The 20,437-nt window shown below is 43.6% G+C and overlaps 2 protein-coding genes across 8 annotated transcripts in view; one reads left to right on the top strand and one right to left on the bottom strand.

Annotated features, from left to right (window-relative positions):
* The window catches only part of CMC2 (C-X9-C motif containing 2), a 31,526-nt gene extending 24,352 nt beyond the window's left edge, over positions 1-7,174 (bottom strand). For 4 of the 6 annotated variants that reach the window (XR_001898335.3, XM_017953589.3, XM_009196922.4 and 1 more), the window contains exon 1: positions 6,962-7,174. Coding sequence is in view for 3 of the 6 variants with exons in the window: in XM_017953589.3 (XP_017809078.2) it covers positions 6,962-7,147 (186 nt within the window). In the remaining 3 variants the exon portion in view is untranslated. Of the gene's footprint in view, positions 1-6,493; positions 6,608-6,961 lie in introns of those variants that run through there. The other 2 variants (XM_009196923.3, XM_009196924.3) reach the window with 2 other exon arrangements.
* CENPN (centromere protein N) overlaps positions 6,725-20,437 on the top strand; it is a 29,827-nt gene continuing 16,114 nt past the window's right edge. For both annotated transcript variants that reach the window (XM_017953592.3, XM_009196934.4), the window contains exons 1-5: positions 6,725-7,498; positions 12,139-12,319; positions 14,668-14,713; positions 18,085-18,144; positions 18,527-18,603. In XM_017953592.3, the coding sequence (XP_017809081.2) occupies positions 12,149-12,319; positions 14,668-14,713; positions 18,085-18,144; positions 18,527-18,603 (354 nt within the window). In that variant the 5' untranslated portion in view covers positions 6,725-7,498; positions 12,139-12,148. The remainder of the gene's footprint in view (positions 7,499-12,138; positions 12,320-14,667; positions 14,714-18,084; positions 18,145-18,526; positions 18,604-20,437) is intronic.

Here is a 20,437-nt window from a genome sequence, read left to right as displayed (position 1 = left end):
ATGGAACAGAACAGCCCAGAAATAAAGCCATACACCTTCTGATCTTTGACAAAGTCAACAAAAAGAAGCAATGGCAAAAGGACTTCTCATTCAATAAATGGTGCTGGGATAGTTGGCTAGCTATATGCAGAAGAATAAAAGTGCACCCCTACCTTTCATCGTATATAAAAATTAACTCTAGATAGATTAAAGATTTACACAGAATGCCTCAAACTACAAGAATCCTAGAAGAAAACCCAGGAAACACCATTCTGGACATTCGCCTTAGGAAAGAACTAGGACTAAGTACTCAAAAGCAGTTACAAGAAAAACTGAAACTTAATTAAAGATCTCAAAACAGCAAAAGAAACTATGAATAGAATAAACAGATAACCTACAGAATGGGAGAAAATATTCACAAACTATTGTGAATCCAACAAAGGTCTAATATCCAGAATCTATAAGGAAATTAATTTAACAAGCAAAAAATAAATAATCCCATTAAAAAGAGGGCAAAAGGCCGGGCGCGGTGGCTCACATCTGTAATTCCAGCACTTTGGGAGGCCGAGGCAGGCAGATCACAAGGTCAGGAGTTCAAGACCAGCCTGGCCAATATGGTGAAACCCCATCTCTACTAAAGATACAAAAATTAGAGGGGCATGGTGGCAGGCACCTGTAGTCCCAGCTACTTGGGAGGCTGAGGCAGGAGAATGGCTTGAACCCAGGAGGCAAAGGTTTAAGTGAGCCAAGATGGTACCACTGCACTCCAGCCTAGGCGACAGAGTGAGACTCCATCTCAAAAAACAAAACAAATATAAAAAAAAAAAGTGGGCAAAAGACATGAACAGCCTCTTCTCAAAAAGACATACAAGTGGCCAAAAAACATGAAAAAATGCTCAACATCACTAATCATCAGAGAAATGCAAATCAAAACCATAATGAGATACCACCTCACATCAGTCAGAATGGCTATTACTAAAAGTCAAAAAAAACACAGATGCTGGGGGAGGCTGTGAGAAAAGAGAATGCTTATACACTGTTGTGGGAATGTCATTTAGTTCACCCACTGTGGAAAGCAGTCTGGAGATTTCTCAAAGAATTTAAAACAGCTACCACTTGATCCAGCAATCCCATTACTGGGTATATAGCCAAAAGAAAATAACCATTCTACAAAAAGAGAAACATGCACTCATATGTTCTTTATAGTTCTATTCACAATAGCAAAGACATGGAACCAACCTAAGTGTCTATCAGCAGTGGACTGGATAAAGAAAATGTGATACATATACACCATGGAATACTAAACAGCCACAAAAAAGAATGAAATCATGTCCTTTGCAGCAACATGGATGCAGTTGGAGGCCATTATCATAAGTGAATTAATGCAGCAACGGAAAGCCAAATATGGCATATTCTCACTTATAAGTGGGAGTTAAACACCGGATACTCACAAACGTAAAGATGGCAACAAAAGACACTGGCGACTAATAGAGGGTGGAAGGAGGGTAAGGGCTGAAAAACTGTTAGGTACTATGCTCACTTACCTGCATGACGGAATCAACTGTACCCCAAACCTCAGCATCACCCAATGCACCCATGTAAGAAACGTGCACATTACTTACCCCCAAAATCTGAAATAAAAGTTTGAAACTATACATTTTTTAAAAGGCAAGTATTTTAACATTCCACTTATATGAGGCACCTAAAGTAGTCAAAATCAAAGAGACAGAAAGTGGAATGGTGGTTACCAGAGGGAGGTGGAAGGGCAGGAGGAGAAGAATGGGAAGTTACTGTTTAATGGGCAGAAAGTTTTACAAGATAAAAAATATTATGGAGATGGACAGTGGTGATGGTTGCACAACATTATTAATGTATTTGATACCATTGAACTGTGCATTTAAATGGTTAAGATGGTAAATTTTATGTTATCTGTATTTCACCATACAAATTTTATGGTAGGTAAATTACACCTCAAGCTGTTAAAAAAAAAAAAAATTGTGAGAAATTCAAACTGTCCATCCACCTCCCACTCAACAAAAACAAAAAATTGGCAGAACAAATAATTCCAAAGGATTACAGCATAGCTACTATTTCAATTGCAACTTATAAAAATGCAGTAGGTCCCTGTTCTATTCAGTAACTACTAAACACACACACACAGTTGAAGACCACAAATAAAGCCATTGCACCCAGCTAAATATTTATTTGCAACGAAAAAAATGCAGCCAAGTTCAAATTGTTTGCCTGCCACTGACCCCAAGATCCTTCCAATGACATCTATTTTTTGCCTTAGAAAAATTAAGTTTCATACAGTTCAGCAATTTAAGCCATCTGATATCATACCAATATTATGCACCTACATTTATGTGAAGTGTTAGTTACCTGGTTTCTGCTTTATTTTTTCCTAAAGGAAACACACTGGTATAGGCCAGGTGCGGTGGCTCACACCTGTAATCTCAGCACTTTGGGAGGCTGAGGCAGGTAGATCACCTGAAGTCAGGACTTCAAGACCAACCAGGCCAACATACTGAAACCCCATCTCTACTAAAAATTTAAAAAATTAGCCCGGCATGGTGGCGGGCGCCTGTAATCCCAGCTACTTGGGAGGCTGAGGCAGGAGAATCGCTTGAACCTGGGAGGCAAGGTTGCAGTGAGCCAAGATGGCACCACTGAACTCCAGCCTGGGTAACAGAGCAAGACTCCATCTCAAAAACAACAACAACAGAAAACAAGCATTGGTTTAATCACTAGAAATGTCTCTAACATTTTCTAAATGTATTTGACAAAATATTTTTGCACTTTTCTATCAACCGGCACTCAAATATGTGCCTTTACAATTCAGAAACAAGCTTATGATGTACCAAAATGACTTCTTTAATTGACAAATACCTGAGAAGACACTGACTAATATTAATAGATGCAAAGATGTATATAAGCCTAAGTACATAAAATGGTATATATTTTCCTCCCTCTATAACAAGTTTACCTCAAATATGTATGCTATTGTCAATCTCGGTGGTGTACCAGTAAAACGTCTTCCCTTCTAATTCTCATTATTTAGTTTTACTTTTAACTGACAAATAATAATTGTATACATTTACGAAGCTCTTCTGCTTTCTTAGCTTAGATGACTATGTCAAAGAATAAAATGATTTAATTTCATTTCCTTTTCCTATTCTTGGTAAGAAAGTACTACTTAACCTAAAGCTCTGAACACTCACCTTATCCCTTATCCAACAGATTCCTTGCTTTCCCCGTCACTCTTTTTCTTCTACCATATATTTTTAGCTGGATAGGCTCTTCCTCCCCCTGCCTTCTATATACCCGTCACCTATGCTCCCTTCCATCCACTTTGTGTCACTTGGCTTTACCTAAATTTTGGTGCATACACAGATGTACTGCTGTATTCTGGGGTGTAATACATAAGGTACAACTGTAAAACAATGGCAATGTTCTCTCAGAACACATGGAATTAAGTGCTGATGTCTTCCAGTACTCACCTTTAAAAGACTATTCCAGTAACACAATTTAACTCAAAATACATTTTACAAACTAAAGAAAAGCTAAATATGTATTCCATACTCTTATTCTTAAAATTTCTTCAAACTCATAAGAAGGCATCACTATTAGTTTAGAAAATAATTTGTTGAACATTTGCCACGTGCTAAGCACAAGTCTTATAATGCAACAACCCTATGAAACAGGTAGCCTTTTAAATTCAGATGAACCATGAGAAATTGTCTTTTTACAGGTCAAAATATGCACTGCCCATATTTTCATACAGAAACTAAGCCCCAGGTCACACAGCAGTTAGCTACAAAGTTACATACAACCCAACATAATCTCTAACCATGACAGATTTTTTAATCCATGTTCAAAATAGGAAAGACATGCCTTCACAGCAGTTTGTGAATGAAATAAATTCAAATGGAAAAAACTATTCCCAAAGAGCTTCTAACTGACTACAAGTTCAACAGGTAGTCATTCTAGGCCCAAGTTCCACAGCAGTCAACATAATATTATTCTGTAAGTGTGGAAATAGTGAGTCTGTCAAGACACACACAAAAAGAGAAGAGTATTCTATTTGTCATTAGTCAGCTACTCACAAGTTATGTCATTTTGGTTACTAATCTGAGACCTGAGTCTCTCTTCCATAAAATGGAATTTGCTCTTGACCTATATCTCAGTGATGGCATGGGTTTAAAATAACTTACGTGAAGCTGGAAGCAGTGGCTCATGCCTGTAATCTCAGACCTTTGGGAGGCCAAATCACTTGAGGTCAGGAGTTCGAGACCAGCCTGGCCAACATGGTGAAACCCAGTCTCCACTAAAAATACAAAAATTTGCTGGGTGTGGTGGTGGGGTCCTATAATCCCAGCTACTTGAGAGGCTGAGGCAGGGGAATTGCTTGAGCCCTGAAGGCAGAGGTTGCAGTGAGCCGAGATGGCACCACCTTCACTCCAGCCTGGGCAACAGAGTGAGACTCCATCTCAAAAAATAATAATTACGAACATCAGCATGATGGAAACGAGAGTGAAAAGACCTCGTTCTTGGATGTTTCCAGTGAAATAGAGAGAGAGGGATAAATTCCATTCAAACTGTTATTATTTGAATAGAGTAATAATATTTAATTCCAGTGCAGACCCCATGCCAGGCTGCTCCTGGGTGTGACCCCAGGGACTGCCTGGGGAGAAAGGCTTAACTACTCTGACTTCCACCAAAGAGTTTGTTAGTCTCATCTTTACACTGGCATTTGAGAAAACATCAAAAGGGTAAATTTGTCACGATTTCACCACCTCCCTCCTCAATCCAGCCCCATCCACTGCGTGTATGCACACAATACCAAACAGTCCACTGAAATCCCTTAAAATTTTCAGCTGTCAAATGTAGTTTGATAGCTAGCTAAGGGGCCCATAAGGGCAATTTTAACTTTTCCTGGGGAGTAAGCTGAGAGGGTAGAAGCGGTAGGGTACTCTTAGTGAAGATATAAAAAATTATAGCTTTATTTTACTCTTTCAACCTTAGTCTACCAACTCTGAGGTACATATTTTCCTCAAGAGCAGTCTAAGACAGAGTTCAACCACCAGGTGGCACAATTTTAGAAAATAAATCAAGAGCGCTGTATTAACTCTAGTATAAAGAAAACGGGTAAGCATTCTAGTAACTCACTTCAGCAAATCTATAATCACAAGGAAGAACGCTGTATTTTAATGCCAGTTGGCTTTTCTTCAGATTTTCCTACTGTGCGGTTGCCCAGGAAATTTACACTACAGTTGTAATTTCTAATGTTATTGCAAAACATGCAAAAAACAAGGCCAGAAAAGTCTGTTGTTCAGGGTCTGAAGAATCTGTTCTCCAGAAAAAAACTGTAAACACTCTGCTTTCTAAAATACATTTTTTTAGGCTGGGCGCGGTGGCTCACGCCTGTAATCCCAGCACTTTGGGAGGCCGAGGTGGGCAGATCACTTGAGGTCAGGACCAGCCGGGCCAACATGGGTGAATCCCCGTCTTCACTAAAAATACAAAAATTAGCCGGGCGTGGCCTGTAACCCTAGCTACCCGGGAGGCTGAGGCACGAGAATCACTTGAACCCGGGAGGTGGGGGTTGCAGTGAGCCGAGATCGCGCCACTGCACTCCAGCCTGGGCGACAGAGCAAGACGCCATCTCAAAATAAAATTAAAAAAATAAAAATATATAAAAATAAATAACATTAAACATTTTTAAAGCCTACATTTCGGCCCTGGTATCAGTTAAATAATTATTTTTCAACTTTTCAAACTATGAGCCACACTGCAGCAGAGGTAGCAGACAGTCAGTGACTGCCTCCCCTGCCCACTTCCACTTATCACATCGACTTCTCACAGGACCAATTCTGAACCGATACCACCAAGAACGTGACTGGCGCTAGTACTGTAGACCCCATGCCAGGCTGCTTCTGAGAAGGACCCCGGGGGCTGCCTGGGGAGAAGGGCTTAACTACTCTGACTTCCACCAAAGAGTTTCTCAGTGAATGCGACCTCGCAGCTTTTCCTGAATAAACATTACCAGGGCTTACAAGGTGCCGAGCACTCTGCCAAAATCATGTGAATTTCAGAGAAAAATACTCGTTCATACATCTCAAGGAACGCACAGGCTCGTGAGGGAGTATTCTTGCAAATGCACGTGGTAAATGCCCAATCCATGTTCGCTAAATGTCAGAAATTGACAACTAGTTCGGGCCTCAACGCAGCAGGAAAAGGATGAAAAAGAAACTCATTTTAAATCAACTAAACAAGTGCAAAAGGCATGCATATACAGGAGAGGAGATACGAAGGGCATCACAACACAATTCCTTTGCCATCGAAAACTTCCATGCCTTTAAGGTTTTCAATGAAGACTTCCAAAACTATTTAAGACTCTACATAAAACGCCTGATCTTTAAACCCAAGAAAAGAAAGGTGAGCGTATTACTTTCCTGGGGGGGGGGGGAAAAAAAAAGGTACTAAAGGGGAAAAAAGAGTAAAGTGTACTGACCGGCACAGGGCACTGCAGCTGAGACGTGCTTGAACGGCGCCCGTTTTCTACCTGCAAATTCTCAATTGCTAGATCAACAACAACACTTTATTGGGCGCTCATCGTGTCAAACCCTGTGTTGAGGGCTCCATTCCTCAAGGCCCATTTTACAGGTGAGGAAGCCCCGTCTCCGGGAGGGAAGGAGCGCGCCCAAGGTCACCAGCCAGTGAGTGGCGGGCGGATTCCAACCCCGAGCGACGCCCAAGGCCGCTCCCAGCCACCAGCGTGTTCCAGCTAGCGCCCAGCCATCTCACTCGCAGCCTCCCCAGCGCAGCAGCCCGGCTATGGGCCTGCGGCAGTCGGGTCTTCCGGGTCCCCACCTCCTCGGGCCGACCGGCGGCAGGAAGGGGCTCGGCGGGACGCGCTGTCAGGGGACCTGAGGAGGGACAACGGACAGCGCTCGGAACGTCCTGGACTCCCAAGACTCACCGGACTCGCGGCCACACCGGGAGAACTGAAGTGGCAGTCACCAACGGAGACGCCCGACCCGAAGGCCGGCTGCAGGGGAGCCGAGAGCTGAACCGCCTGCCAGACACGGAAGGCCAGTGACGCCCTCCACCGCTCCACGGCGGTCCGGGCTCCCCGCCCCCGCCGCCCGCGGGCCCCGAGGCGCATACACCGCCTGGCCTGGACGGGCCCATTTCCGTCCGTCGTGGGGGGAGGCACAGTGAGTCCACTGAGGCACGACAGCGTCTAAGTCACAAGCCGAGCACACAAGCCAGACGCTAACGGAGCCTATGTGTAAATCCACTAGTGGTGCAAGGCTGTACACTTGTAAGAACAGCGGCGCGGGGGCTCGGCGACCTTCGCTTCAGTCGCTCCCCCGTGCAATCCCCTGTGCCCAAGACTGTTGCTTGCGCTCCGCTGGGCGGAGCTTGGAGGCGGCGGGAACTGCAATTTGTGGCTTTGAAGGCGCGGCGGGCGGGAACAGCTGCCGAAGACGGAGACTGAAGGAGATGAGGGCCGGTAAGAGAGCCCCGGGCGGCACTGGATCGGGCCCGGGAGGGTGTGGGGCCTTGAGCAAGCCAGATCCCAGGTCTCGGGGAGCGGCTTTTTCTTAATTATCGCACGTTGTGAGGCTCAAGATTGGCGCTGGGTCTCGGGCTCGGGGCGGGGAACTACGGTTCGGGCCGAGGTGAGGGGGCGGTGACGCTGTGCCGGACGTGACGTCACCTCGCCCGCGGTGGGGCGGGTCGAGCCGTACGTAGGCACGCGACTGCGTCAGAGGCGGGCCGTGTGGTCATGTGACCAGGGGCTCTGCTCTCCGAGCCTGGGGTTGCTTCCTGGCCCAGAATTGGGATTTTGCTTTTCTGTCACCTCGGCTTCCGTCGTTTTTCGTCCGTGTAGCTTCTTGCGTTGCTCCTCGGGCTGCCTGTTGGAGCTCTGCAGAGGTGTGTGGCTACGGGAACGTTACTTAAAATGGATCTTTTTGATCATGCGTTCCACAGACCTTGAGTATCTACTGTATGCCAGGCACTAAAGCGCTAGGAAGTACAAAGAAAGTTTAAAAATGGGGCCGGGCGCGGTAGTTTACGCCTGTAATCCCAGCACTTTGGGAGGCCGAAGCGGGTGGATCACTAGGTCAGGAGTTCGAGACCAACCTGGCCAACATGGTAAAACCCCCGTCTCTACTAGAAATAGAAAAATTAGCCGGACGTGGTATCAAGTGGCTGCAATCCCAGCTATTTGGGAGGCTGAGGCAGGAGAAGCGCGTGAACCCGGGAGGCGGAGGTTGCAGTGAGCTGAGATAGCGCCACTGCACTCCAGCTTGGGCGACACAGCGAGACTCTGTCTCAAAAACAACAAAAAAAGGAAAGTTTAAAAATGGTCACGGGGTAAACTTTTACTAAAGGGATTTCCATCTTAATTGGTGAGATTGAGTGCGCTCTACCAAATTTCTTTAGACTGGCGTTCTGCAAACTTTACCCGGAATTAATCATCTGACGTACTCTTTAAAAGATGCTAAATCTCAAGCCTTCCGTGCGCCCTTCCCTCAGTTTAATTTGATAGGGCCCAGGAATCAATTTTAACAGCCTCACCTCGCCTGTGTGTGTTTTGGTTTTTTTGGTGTGTTTTTTTTTTTTTTTTTTTTTTTTTGAGACGAGTCTTGCTATGTCGCCCATGCTGGAGGGCAGTGGCGCGTTCTTGGCTCACTGCAACCTCCTCCTCCCGGATTCAAGCGGTTCTCCTGCCTCAGCCTCCCGAGTAGCTGGGACTACAGGTGTGCGTCACGACATCCGGCTGCTTTTTGTATTTCTGGTAGAGACGGAGTTTCACCATGTTGGCCTGGGTGGTCTCGAACGCCTGACCTCAAGTGATGCACGTTGCCGGGCGCGCTCCTGCCCTCGCCCGTGTTCTTAATGGGAGAGGTGTTGATTTGATGTTTCACTGACTGTTGAATCCCAGTTCGCCCAGGTTGTCTCCTCAGGCATTCATTCCACAAGTATTTATCAAGGACGCAGTAGCCTGTTCTTGGCTATAGTGACGCCTTTCTGGTCTAGGAGTATAGCTGTGAATAAAAACATCACCCTGTCCTGGAGCTCAATTTTAGAAACAAGAAAATTTAAAAAGATAATTTCAGATAGTTCTGTAAAGACAATTAGCAGTGGATGGCCTGGCGCAGTGGCTCACGCCTGTACTCCCAGCACTTTGGGAGGCCGAGGCGGATCACTTGAGATTGGGAGTTCAAGACCAGCCTGACCAACATGGTGAAACCCCATCTTTACTAAAAATAGAAAAATTAGTTGGATGTCATGGTGCACACCTGTAATCCCAGATACTCAGGAGGCTGAGGCAGGAGAATCATTTGAACCTGCAAGGCAGAGGCTGCAGTGAGCAGAAATCACGCCACTGCACTCCAGTGTGGGCGACCAAGCAAGATTGCATCTAAAAAAAAGGAAAAAAAAAAATTAGCAGTGGAGAGTGGGGAAGTAACTTTTCGTTGGGTGGTCAGGATAAGTCTGAGGAGAAACCATCTAAGCTAACACCTGAATGACAAGAAGTCACTGGAGAGAACATGTGCAGGAAGACCCTTCTAGGCAGTCATAACTGCAGGCACAATGGTCCTTTTCCAAAGACATTATTTAACTAAGAGACTAGTGTAGCTGGAGCTCAGAAAATCAAGGAGAAGGAAGCGGGGGCCACGCAACACGGGGCCTTGTAGACCATGGGGAAGGCTTTAGATGGTCCAGTAACTACACAAAGAAACAAATCCGACTCCTGTTTCATGATCCTGATTCTGTTCCCACAGCCTTAATTCAGTTATTTTTCTCTTTCTAAACGACTGCTAATCCTTCCTCTTTATCTTTGTTTTACTATCATTTTCAGTATATTTTTAAATACAGTTAACTATTTCTTTTCAGAAGTAGACAAGGATAATTTTTCAGTTTTCAACAAATAAGTCACAGCCAGTACTCTTGTAGGAAGATACTTCTTTGTCCCTGGAATTCCCAAAGTTGTAAAGGAAACAGATAAGACTACAGGCTTGTGTCTTAAACACAGACACCCAAGGTCTGTGTGCGCCTTCCTAGAAGATACACTGTTAAGGGACATTAAAGTATGCAGGTTGTACCCCGCATTGTTTAAAAATCATGTTTGCAGACCGCACATTGGCTCACACCTGTAATCCCAGCACTTTGGGAGGCCGAGGCGGGCAGATCACTTGAGGTCAGGAGTTTGAGACCGGCCTGGGCAACATGGTGAAACCCTGTCTCTACTAAAGACACAAAAATTAGCCAGGTGTGGTGGTGCACACCTGTAGTCCCAGCTACTTGGGAGGCTGAGGCAGGAGAATCACTTGAACCAGGCTGGGGAGGTTGCAGTGAGCTGAGGTCGCACCACTGCACTCCAGCCTGGGTGACACAGTGAGACTCTATCTCGAATGAAAAAAAATAAATAAATATCAATGTTTGTTTGCTTTTTTGTTCTGTATTTGAAGAGAGAGAGAGATGCTCACCGGTGTCCCCAAATAAAGTAGCAGAGGTGAGATCAGCTGTCAACATTGGCTCACAACTTCTGCCCAGAGGAAAATAATAAAAGAGCTCAGAATCTTCCTTCCTTATTCCTTCAGCCGCTAGGTCATTCCTCTGGAGATTATATCCCTTGCCTATTGATGAGGGAGCCACACTGGATTTGGGGCTCAGGACCTTATAGACAGTTGAGGAATCTCACCTTCAGGCATGGGCAGGAGAAGTGAGGGAGGAAAGAGCTCTTTGTTCACAGGCAGTGCATAAAAGGACTGAGAGACAGCAATCCACTGCACCGCTAGCTCTTAGCATGTCCTGTGGACTCACAGACCCAACTCTTATTCAGTATCTCCTTTGGACTCTCATCTTTATCTTAATATTAACAGATTGAGAATAGATTTCCACAATTCCTGAGCTTTCTTCTTTCCCTGTCACAGTCTTGACCATCTCAGCTAATAGTAACTTTGTCTTTTAGTTCCCTGGTAAAAACCTTGGTTTCACCTTTGGTTCTTTTCTTGATCTAACACCCCACATGTAATCCATCTAGAAACCCCGTGAGTTCCCTCTTAAAAGTGTATCCAGAATCTGACCTCTTCCCCTGCCTCACTAACCTCCAATCTCTGCCCTCGCCTCCTTACACTGTGTTCTCAGTACAGTAGCCAGATGGATCCTGGCAGAAAAGCTAAACAAGAGCATGTCCTGCCTGTGCTCAGCACCTTGCAGAGTGAAAAAAGCAGTGATCCCTGCAGTGGCTTTCAGGGCCCTCCATGATCACTGACCTCACCTCCTTCTCTATGCCTCCTTCCTGCCTCTGCTGTGCCCTCACTGGAGGCCACCCTTCCCTGTTCCTTGAAGGCCCCAAGCAGGCTTTTGCCTCGGGACTTTTGCACATGCTGTTCCTTCTGCCTGGAAAGCTCTTCCACCACATGACTCTTTCTCCTGCAAGGATTGCCCCAAAGTCATAGTCTCTATGAGGCCTACTCTCTCCAGCACTCCCACCCTCAACTCAGCCTGCCAAAATTATTCCATTTTCTCCAGCACTCCTCAATTTTAACATAGTTTATGATTCCTCTGTTGTTTCTCTCTCCCCACTAGAATGGATGCACCATACTGGAACAGATGTTTGTCTTTTTGGCCAAAGACATATCTATCCCCAGTGCCTAGAAAAGTGCCTGGCATGCACAGGTCCTCAGTAAGGGGTTACATGAATCAGTGAATGAATGAATGATTTATGTATCATCGCCATCAAAACATCAAAATACTCTAGCCAGAAAAGGAGAGAGGGCACTAATTTTTAAACTCTAAAACATTTAAATATACATTAAGGAGAAAATAATTAAATGCTTATCCTAAAACACTGCAGAATAGCTGAAAAAGTGTAAACATTTAGGTGTTTGACCTACAAATCAAAATCCCAGCTAAATATGCTGATGGCCAGGCGCGGTGGCTCATGCCTGTAATCTCAGCACTTTGGCAGGTTGACGCGGGTGGATTGCTTAAGCCTAAGAGTTCAAGACCAACCTGGGCAATGTAGTGAGACCCTGTCTCTATTTTTCATACGTGTGTGTGTATGTGTAAATAAAAACAGACAAGTATTGTATTTGGTTAATACTTTGTTGTGCTGTTTTTGTTTTGTAAAAGCGCCAAAGAGATGGATGAGACTGTTGCTGAGTTCATCAAGAGGACCATCTTGAAAATCCCCATGAATGAACTGACAACAATCCTGAAGGCCTGGGATTTTTTGTCTGAAAATCAACTGCAGACTGTAAATTTCCGGCAGAGAAAGGAATCTGTAGTTCAGCACTTGATCCATCTGTGTGAGGTAACAGTGTTAAAAATGATGAGTCTTGAACAGAGTGATGCCCCTTTGGGTTTTTCTTTCTTCTATTCCTTACCCCAAAAGAGATGTAAGGTAGCTGCTAAACTATTAGTGAAGTGATGAGGTCTATATACAGCTGCAGTGGAAAAAAAACTAATTTTTAATTGACCTTTTCATCTTAAAAGAATGCTTACAAATCAATAAGATGGAAAAAGTAAATATCATAGGAGAAGAAAAAACAGTACAAATTAAAATAGCAAGCAGTGTTTTTTGCAGTATTTTTTTAAACCTATCAAATTATCAAGGATGAAAAGACAACAACACCCAAATGTGTTGGCAGAGTTGTAAGGAAAGAGACTCTGGCTTTCACGTGTGTTTATCGACTTAATTGCTTATTGTTTTAAAATGTTTTAGTTGGCCGGGCGCAGTGGCTCAAGCCTGTAATCCCAGCACTTTGGGAGGCCGAGATGGGCGGATCACGAGGTCAGGAGATCGAGACCATCCTGGCTAACATGGTGAAACCCTGTCTCTACTAAAAAAAATACAAAAAACTAGCCGGGCGAGGTGGCAGGCGCCTGTAGTCCCAGCTACTCGGGAGGCTGAGGCAGGAGAATGGCGTAAATTCGGGAGGCAGAGCTTGCAGTGAGCTGAGATCCGGCCACTGCACTCCAGCCTGGGCGACAGAGCGAGACTCCGTCTCAAAAAAAAAAAAAAAAGTTTTAGTTGCAAATATAGTTCAAAGAATTTTCTTATTCCAATATACCCATCCCTCCTTCACTTCTATTTATTTGTTTGTTTATTTTTGAGACAGTCTTACTCTGTCATCCAGGCCAGAGTGCAATGGCACAATCTCAGCTTACTGCAACCTCTGCCTCCCAGGTTCTAGCGATTCTAGTGCCTCAGCCTCCTGAATAGCTGGGACTACAGGCACGCACCACCACACTGGCTAATTTTTGTATTTTCAGTAGAGACGAGGTTTTGCCATCTTGGTCAGGTTGGTGTCGAACTCCTGACCTCAGGTGATCCGCTCACCTTGGCCTTCCAAAGTGCTGGGATTACAGGTGTGAGCCACCATGCCTGGCCTCCTTCGCTTTTAAATAAATATACTTTTTGACCTAGCAATTCTACTTACAGAAATTTATGATGAGAAAATAATAAGAAATGAGGTATGTATAAATATTATAATTGATAAATATTTAGTTATATAATCAAGATGCATTGTAGCATTGTTTTAAAAACAAAACACGTTCACATAAAGATGTGTGTACTAATGTTCACAGCAACATTATTCATAAAAGCCACAAACTGGAAACAACCCAAATGTCCATCAGCAGGTAAACAGATGAACAGATTGTGATGTATCCATACAGTGGATATACTCAGCAATAAAAAGGAATGAAGTATTCATAGATGCTAACATATGGATGGATATGAAAATAATTGTGCTGAGTAAAAGCCAGACCAAAAAATGAGTACACACTTATGTTAACATTCATATAAACCTCTAGAAAATGTAAACAAATCTGTAATGACAGAAAGCAGATCAGCGTTTGCCTTAGGACTAAGGCTTGGGAGGTAGAGACATGGGAACCAAGAAGAGTGGAAGGAAGTGGGCGGTGATAAGAAAGGGACACAAGATTGGACTCAGTGGCTCCTGCCTGGAATCCCAGCACTTTGGAAGGCCAAGGCAGGCAGATCATTTGGGGTTAGGAGACCAGCTGGCCAACATGGAGAAACCCCTTCTCTACTAAAGATACAAAAATTAGCTGGGCATGGTGGCACACGCCTGTAATCCCAACTCCTCAGGAGGCTGAGGCAGGAGCATCACTTGAACCTGGGAGACAAAGGTTGCAGTGAGCTAAGAGTGCACCTTTGTACTCCTGCCTGGGCAATAGAGCAAGACTCTGTCTCAAAAAAAAAAAAGAGACACGAGAAAATTTGGGAGGCAATGCTGGTGGATATTGTCACTGTCTTGATTGTGGTAATGGTTTTGTGTGTATATTCGTAAGTCAAAATGTATCAAATTGTATACTTTAAATATATTTAAAATATATATTTAAACAGTTTAATGGATGATAATTATACTTCAATAAAGTTAATTTTGTAAAAATCAAGAAGTTAACAGTGATGAATGAGGAATAAATTGTGAGAGAAGGTTGTGAATGCCTGGACTAAGACATGAATCAGTCAGAATGTCCATTGGTTAACAGGAGAACAGATTGGAGACAGTTTGTCAGTAAAGTACTGAGAACGTACAAATAGTCTGTTCTAACCAATCCTAAAATGTGTTTTAAATGGGATAGAACCAAATCTATCACCATGGTTACTAAATAATTTGTTTTCTCTTTTAGGAAAAGCGTGCAAGTCTCAATGACGCTGCCCTTTTAGACATCATTTGTAAGTTTTAGTGATTGGTATTTACGCTTAACTGATCAGTTTCATCAGAGGCAATTTTGTCGCCCAGGCTGGAGTGCTTTAACGTCATCTCAGCTCACCGTGACCTCTGCCTCCTGGATTCAAGTAATCCTCCAACCTCAGCCTCCCAAGTAGCTGGGGCTATAGGAGTGCACCACTATGTGTGGCTAATTTTTTGTATTTTTTGCCACGAGGTTTTGCCATGTTGCCCAGGCTGGTCTCCAGCTCCTGGGGTCAAGTGTTCCTCCTTCCTCAGCCTCCCAAAGTGCTGGGATTATAGGGGTGAACCGCTGTACTTGTCCCAGAAGCAATTTTGTATATAAGGCCCCAGATTCTAGAGTCGAGGAGACCTTGTTTCAAATCCCAGTATGTCACTCAGCCATATGTTGTTTGACAAGTTGCATCACCTTTCTGAGCCTTAGACTTCAAGCAGAGATAATAGTACAGTATCTACTTCACAAGATTCTTGTTAGGATTAAATGAGGTAGAGCCTGAGAAGCTGTTAGCATGGTAACTAGCATAAAGTAAATGTTAGGCTTTGTATTACTCAGGTTGCCAACTTACAACAGCTCAACTTAAAATTTTTCAAGTAGTATGAAAGCAGCAGGCCGGGCGCGGTGGCTCAAGCCTGTAATCCCAGCACTTTCGGAGGCCGAGACGGGCGGATCACGAGGTCAGGAGATCGAGACCATCCTGGCTAACACGGTTTATGGTGAAACCCCGTCTCTACTAAAAAAAAAATACAAAAACTAGGCAGGCACCTGTAGTCCCAGCTACTCGGGAGGCTGAGGCAGCGTAAACCCGGGAGGCGGAGCTTGCAGTGAGCTGAGATCCAGCCACTGCACTGCAGCCCGGGCGACAGAGCGAGTCTCCGTCTCAAAAAAAAAAAAAAGAAAGCAGCAGACATTCAACAGAAACCATACTTTGAGTTCCCATATGACCATTCTTTTCTCACTTTCATACAGTATTTAGTAAATTACATGAAGTATGCAACAGTTTATGATAGAAGACTCTTGGATGATTTTGCTCAACTGTAGGCTATAAGTGCTCTGAGCACACATAAAGTAGGCTAGGCTAAGCTAAGATATATGAAGGTTAGGTGAATTATTTTCACCTCAAGGTGGATTTATCAGGCATAGCCCCATCATAAGTCAAGAAGCATCTGTACTATTACTATAGGATTTGAAAATAACTTTCTGAAAATTTGTTCCTATTACAGTGTAGCTTCTCACCTCTCCTCCCTTCCATTTCATTGATTTTTGTCTAGCTTGCCTGTCTGTACTTTTTCAAGATGTCTGGTTTTTTTAAATCAGAAGGCAGCATAATGTAGGGGCTGAGAACACAGGCCCTGGGGCCAGATTTCTTGGGTTCATTTCATGGCTCCATTACTGCCTCCTTGTGAGCCCTGTAGGAAGTTGGTTAACATCTCTGTGGCATACCATCATCTCTGGTATTATCATTTGACCCATCTGTATAATAGTGATAATATCACATAAGGTTATGGTGAGAATTAAATAAGAGTACAAGTTAAATACTTAGAGCCTGGTATTAACTAACTGCAATCATTATGTATTAGCTGTTTTCTGTAAGTATAACAGAAATTATCTTTAGTAATACTTTGCTCCAACTCATGGCATGCTCCAATTCATGCTATTGCTGAATTTAGAGCATCTGCCTCTGATTTAGTTTATCTCATTTTCAGTGGTTGGATTCTCTCAGGCATAAAAGGTGGATCCACACCATTCCCATTTCTCATACATTCATTCAAAAATTCATTAAGCACCTGGCTGGACACAGTGGCTCACACCAGCACGTTAGGAGACCAAGGCAGGTGGATCACCTGAGGTCAGAAGTTGGAGACCAGCCTGGCCACTATGGTGAAACCACATCTCTACTAAAAATACAAAAAATTAGCCAGGCGTGGTGGCAGGTACCTGTAATCTGCTACTCGGGAGGCTGAGGCAGGAGAATCGCTTGAACCCAGGAGACAAGAGGTTGCAGTGAGCCAAGATCGCACCACTGCACTCCAGCCTGGCAACACCAGGAGACTCTGTCTCAAAAAAAAAAGAAAGAAAAAGAAAAGAAAACCTGGTATGAGGTCCAGAGACACAGACAGGTCAGTGCAGAGAGAGTTTTAAGCCAGAAGGATGAAGGGATATGGTTGAACTTGCTAACTTCCTAGATCCATTTCTACTCCAAGATACTCCAAGTTTGTAACTCCTGAAAGGTGTTTTCTGTCATATACTTAGTCATTCATTCGTTCATCAAACATATACTGAAGCCTGTTGTGGTGGTGTGGGACACCTGGGAGGCTGAGGCAGGAGGATCACTTGAGCCACGAATTCAAGTCTAGCCCAGTTAACATAGTGAGACCCTGTCTCTTAGAAAAACAAAACAAATACTGAGTGCTTGCTTTATGCCACACAATTTAGACCCGGGACTACAACAGTGACCAGGTCCCTCATTTCCATCAGAGTCTAATTGGCAAGACAGGCAGTGTACAAATGAACATCTAAATAAATAATGTGGCCGGGCACAGTGGCTCATGCCTGTAATCCCAGCACTTTGGGAGGCCGAGGCGGGTGGATCACCTGAGGTCAGGAGTTTGAGACCAGCCTGGCCAACATGGTGAAACCCCATCTGTACTAAAAATACAAAAAATTAGCCGGGTGTTGTGGCAGGCGTGTGTCATCCCAGCTACTCGGGAGGCTGAAGCAGGAGAATCACTTGAACCTGGGAGGCGGAGGTTGCAGTGAGCTGAGATTGCACCATTGCACTCCAGCCTGGGCAACAAAGAGTGAAACTCTGTCTCAAAAAATAATAATAATACATACATACATAATGTGACGTCAGGTAGTGATAAGTCCTCCAACAGGAACTGGGAACTAACGCAGAGTGTTTGGGGTAGGGTGATCACGGTGGGGACTACTCTGAGTAGAGAGCAGAATGAGGTGGGGAGTGGGGTGTGTAAGGAGCTAGGAAAAGAGGCTCCAGGCAGAGAAACAGCTGGCTCAAATGTGGGTCCTGTGGGGCACAGCATTCCCTGTCGTGCCAGATTAATGTGATATTCTGTGGGGCAGGCTTATGTGGAAATAGAATAAATGGGCTAAGAGAATAAATACCAAAACTCAACTGTAGTTATCATCTAAGTCGGTTGAATTGAGTAATTATGATTTGCTTTATTTATATGAAATAAATTTAATCCATATAAAGTTTATATTTTGAACACAAATCTGTATAATCCAATTTATGAATTACTGTTTTCCCCAGTTTTATAGTATAGAAATATCTATAAGCATATTAGTTCAAAGTTCTATGATATGCTAATAGTAAACCTTTCTTCCCTCTCTCAGATACGCAATTTCATCAGCACCAGAAAGTTTGGGATGTTTTTCAGATGACTAAAGGACCAGGTAATATTTTCTGTATACAATTGCACATTTGTATTTGATAGTTTGGCTTGGACTCAGGAGGCAGAGGTTACAGCGAGCTGAGATCGCACCACTGCACTCCAGCCTGGGTGACAGAGCAAGACTCCATATCAAAAAAAAAAAAAAAGAATAGCAGTATGTTCCTCATTTCTTTAAAAATGAGGTGATTATTTATTACTTACTTATGGAAAATGAGAAACATATTTCTTGGTGCCATGTCAGAAGTACTAGCAGCATTTGTTTGATTTAATCATTATTACTCTGGAATTATACAAAATGCTTAGTTTCATGGTACTTTGCAAATGTATTTACTGAAAACATTGTAGCTCTCTTGATTTTTCTTTATTTTTTTTCACTTTGGCAGGTGAAGATGTTGACCTTTTTGATATGAAACAATTCAAAAATTCATTTAAGAAAATTCTTCAGAGAGCATTAAAAAATGTAAGAATAAAATTCATCTTTTACATAAAATTCAATGTCATAACATCTGTGCACTTAAAATTTGCTACTATCTTAGTTTTTTTTTTATTTGTAAGAAATTCAGTTAGTAATAGTTCATACTGTTCTACTCCATATCAAAAACACGCTGTAAATATTATAAAAACTTCCCTTTCCTCTCTCCTGTCCATTCAGGGCCTGAGGCTGCTTTTTCTGGAGGAGCTCAGTCCAGCAGAGCTCTCTGCAGTGATGGAAATGCTCTGTATTGGCATTGTTCAGTTCAGCCACATGTAGCTGCTGAGCACTTGAGGCTAATGTGACTGAGCAGCTGAAATTTTAATCTTTTTGTTGTTGTTGTTGTTGAGACAGAGACTCTGTTGCCCAGGCTGAAGTACAGTGGCGAGATCTCGGCTCACTGCAGCTGCCTCCTGGGTTCAAGCAATTATTCTGCCTCAGCCTCTCCAGTAGCTGGGACTACAGGTGCGCACCACTACACCCAGCTAATTTTTGTATTTTTAGTAGTCATGGAGTTTCTCCATGTTGGCCAGGCTGGTCTTGAACTCCTAACCTCAGGTGATCTCCCTGCCTCGGCCTCCCAAAGTGCTGGGATTACAGGCGTGAGCCACCGCACCCAGCCTGAATTTTTAATCTTATTTAACTTTAATGATTTTACATTAAATAGCCACATGTAACTAGTAGTTCCAGTAATGGTCAGTGCAGACCTGAAGCACCCTTGATTTTACAGATGTTTTTGCTTTTGTTATGTGAAACAAAGAAGCTGTTCAGAATAAGACGATCTTCCATTCAAGCCAGTAGAGGCCCACTGAGCACGTGATTGGGGCCAAGCTCTGTGCTGCTCACTCAGGAAAGTCAGACAGCTCTACGCCACCATACCCTGGACTGGGGAAACTTTATTGTCTCCTGCACTGAGGGAATTTGGAAAAGCTGGTAAAGAATGGGCAGAATTTGCTAGTGCCACCGTAACCACCCACTTTTCCTAGAACAAGATCTCAGAGGGAGGAAACAGAGACTTTGGCAAGCCAAGTGCATCTCACTCAAGTCCCTACTTTCTAGGCTCAAAGCTTTAAAGGGAAGCTGAATCAGAGGGGAGCTGATAATCCAGGAGCAGGCTATTAAATTCCAGACCAATTGGCAACCATATTTAAAAGTTTGGAAAGGCCTGTATTTTATTCATGAAATGGATACAAGGTAGTACTTCCTTTGGTCTCGTCATATAACATTCCTTTAGAGGAGTTTTTAGCTTCTGAGCTAAATGCATAAGAGCATTAGGAACAGTATATTTTCAAGCCCATTATGACACAGAAATCTCCTTTTGTCTTCTTTTTTTTTTTTTTTTTTTTTTTGAGACATGGTCTCACTCTGTTGCCCAGGCTAGAATGCACTGACATGATCTCGGCTCACTATAGCCTAGACCTCCCAGGCTCAAGCCATCCTCCCACCTCAGCCTCTTGACTAGCTGGGACTATAGGCACATGCCACTGTGCCTGCCTTTTCTTTTTTTTGGTAGATATTGAGTTTCACTGTGTTGCCCAGGTTGGTCTCAAACTCCTGGGCTCAAGCGATCCTCGTACCTCAGCCTCCCAAAGTGCTACGATTATGGCTTGAGCCACAACACCCAGCCTAATTACATAGAAATCTTACTGTTAAACTTTATAGTGTGTGCTAGGTCTGGGTTAGATGCTAAGAAGGCTTCATTATAAAACAAGTATTTCATTTGTAAGGCTGCCTTACCTTATAAACTCTTAGAGATGGAAGAACAGTTTTCAGGACAAATCCAAGAAATTACTAAAAAAACAATCACCTCTACAAAAAAACT

This window comes from Papio anubis, chromosome 18, assembly GCF_008728515.1.
Source record: "Papio anubis isolate 15944 chromosome 18, Panubis1.0, whole genome shotgun sequence".
Classification (NCBI taxonomy): Eukaryota; Metazoa; Chordata; class Mammalia; order Primates; family Cercopithecidae; genus Papio; species Papio anubis.
This window is presented reverse-complemented; position numbering and strand designations above follow the sequence as displayed.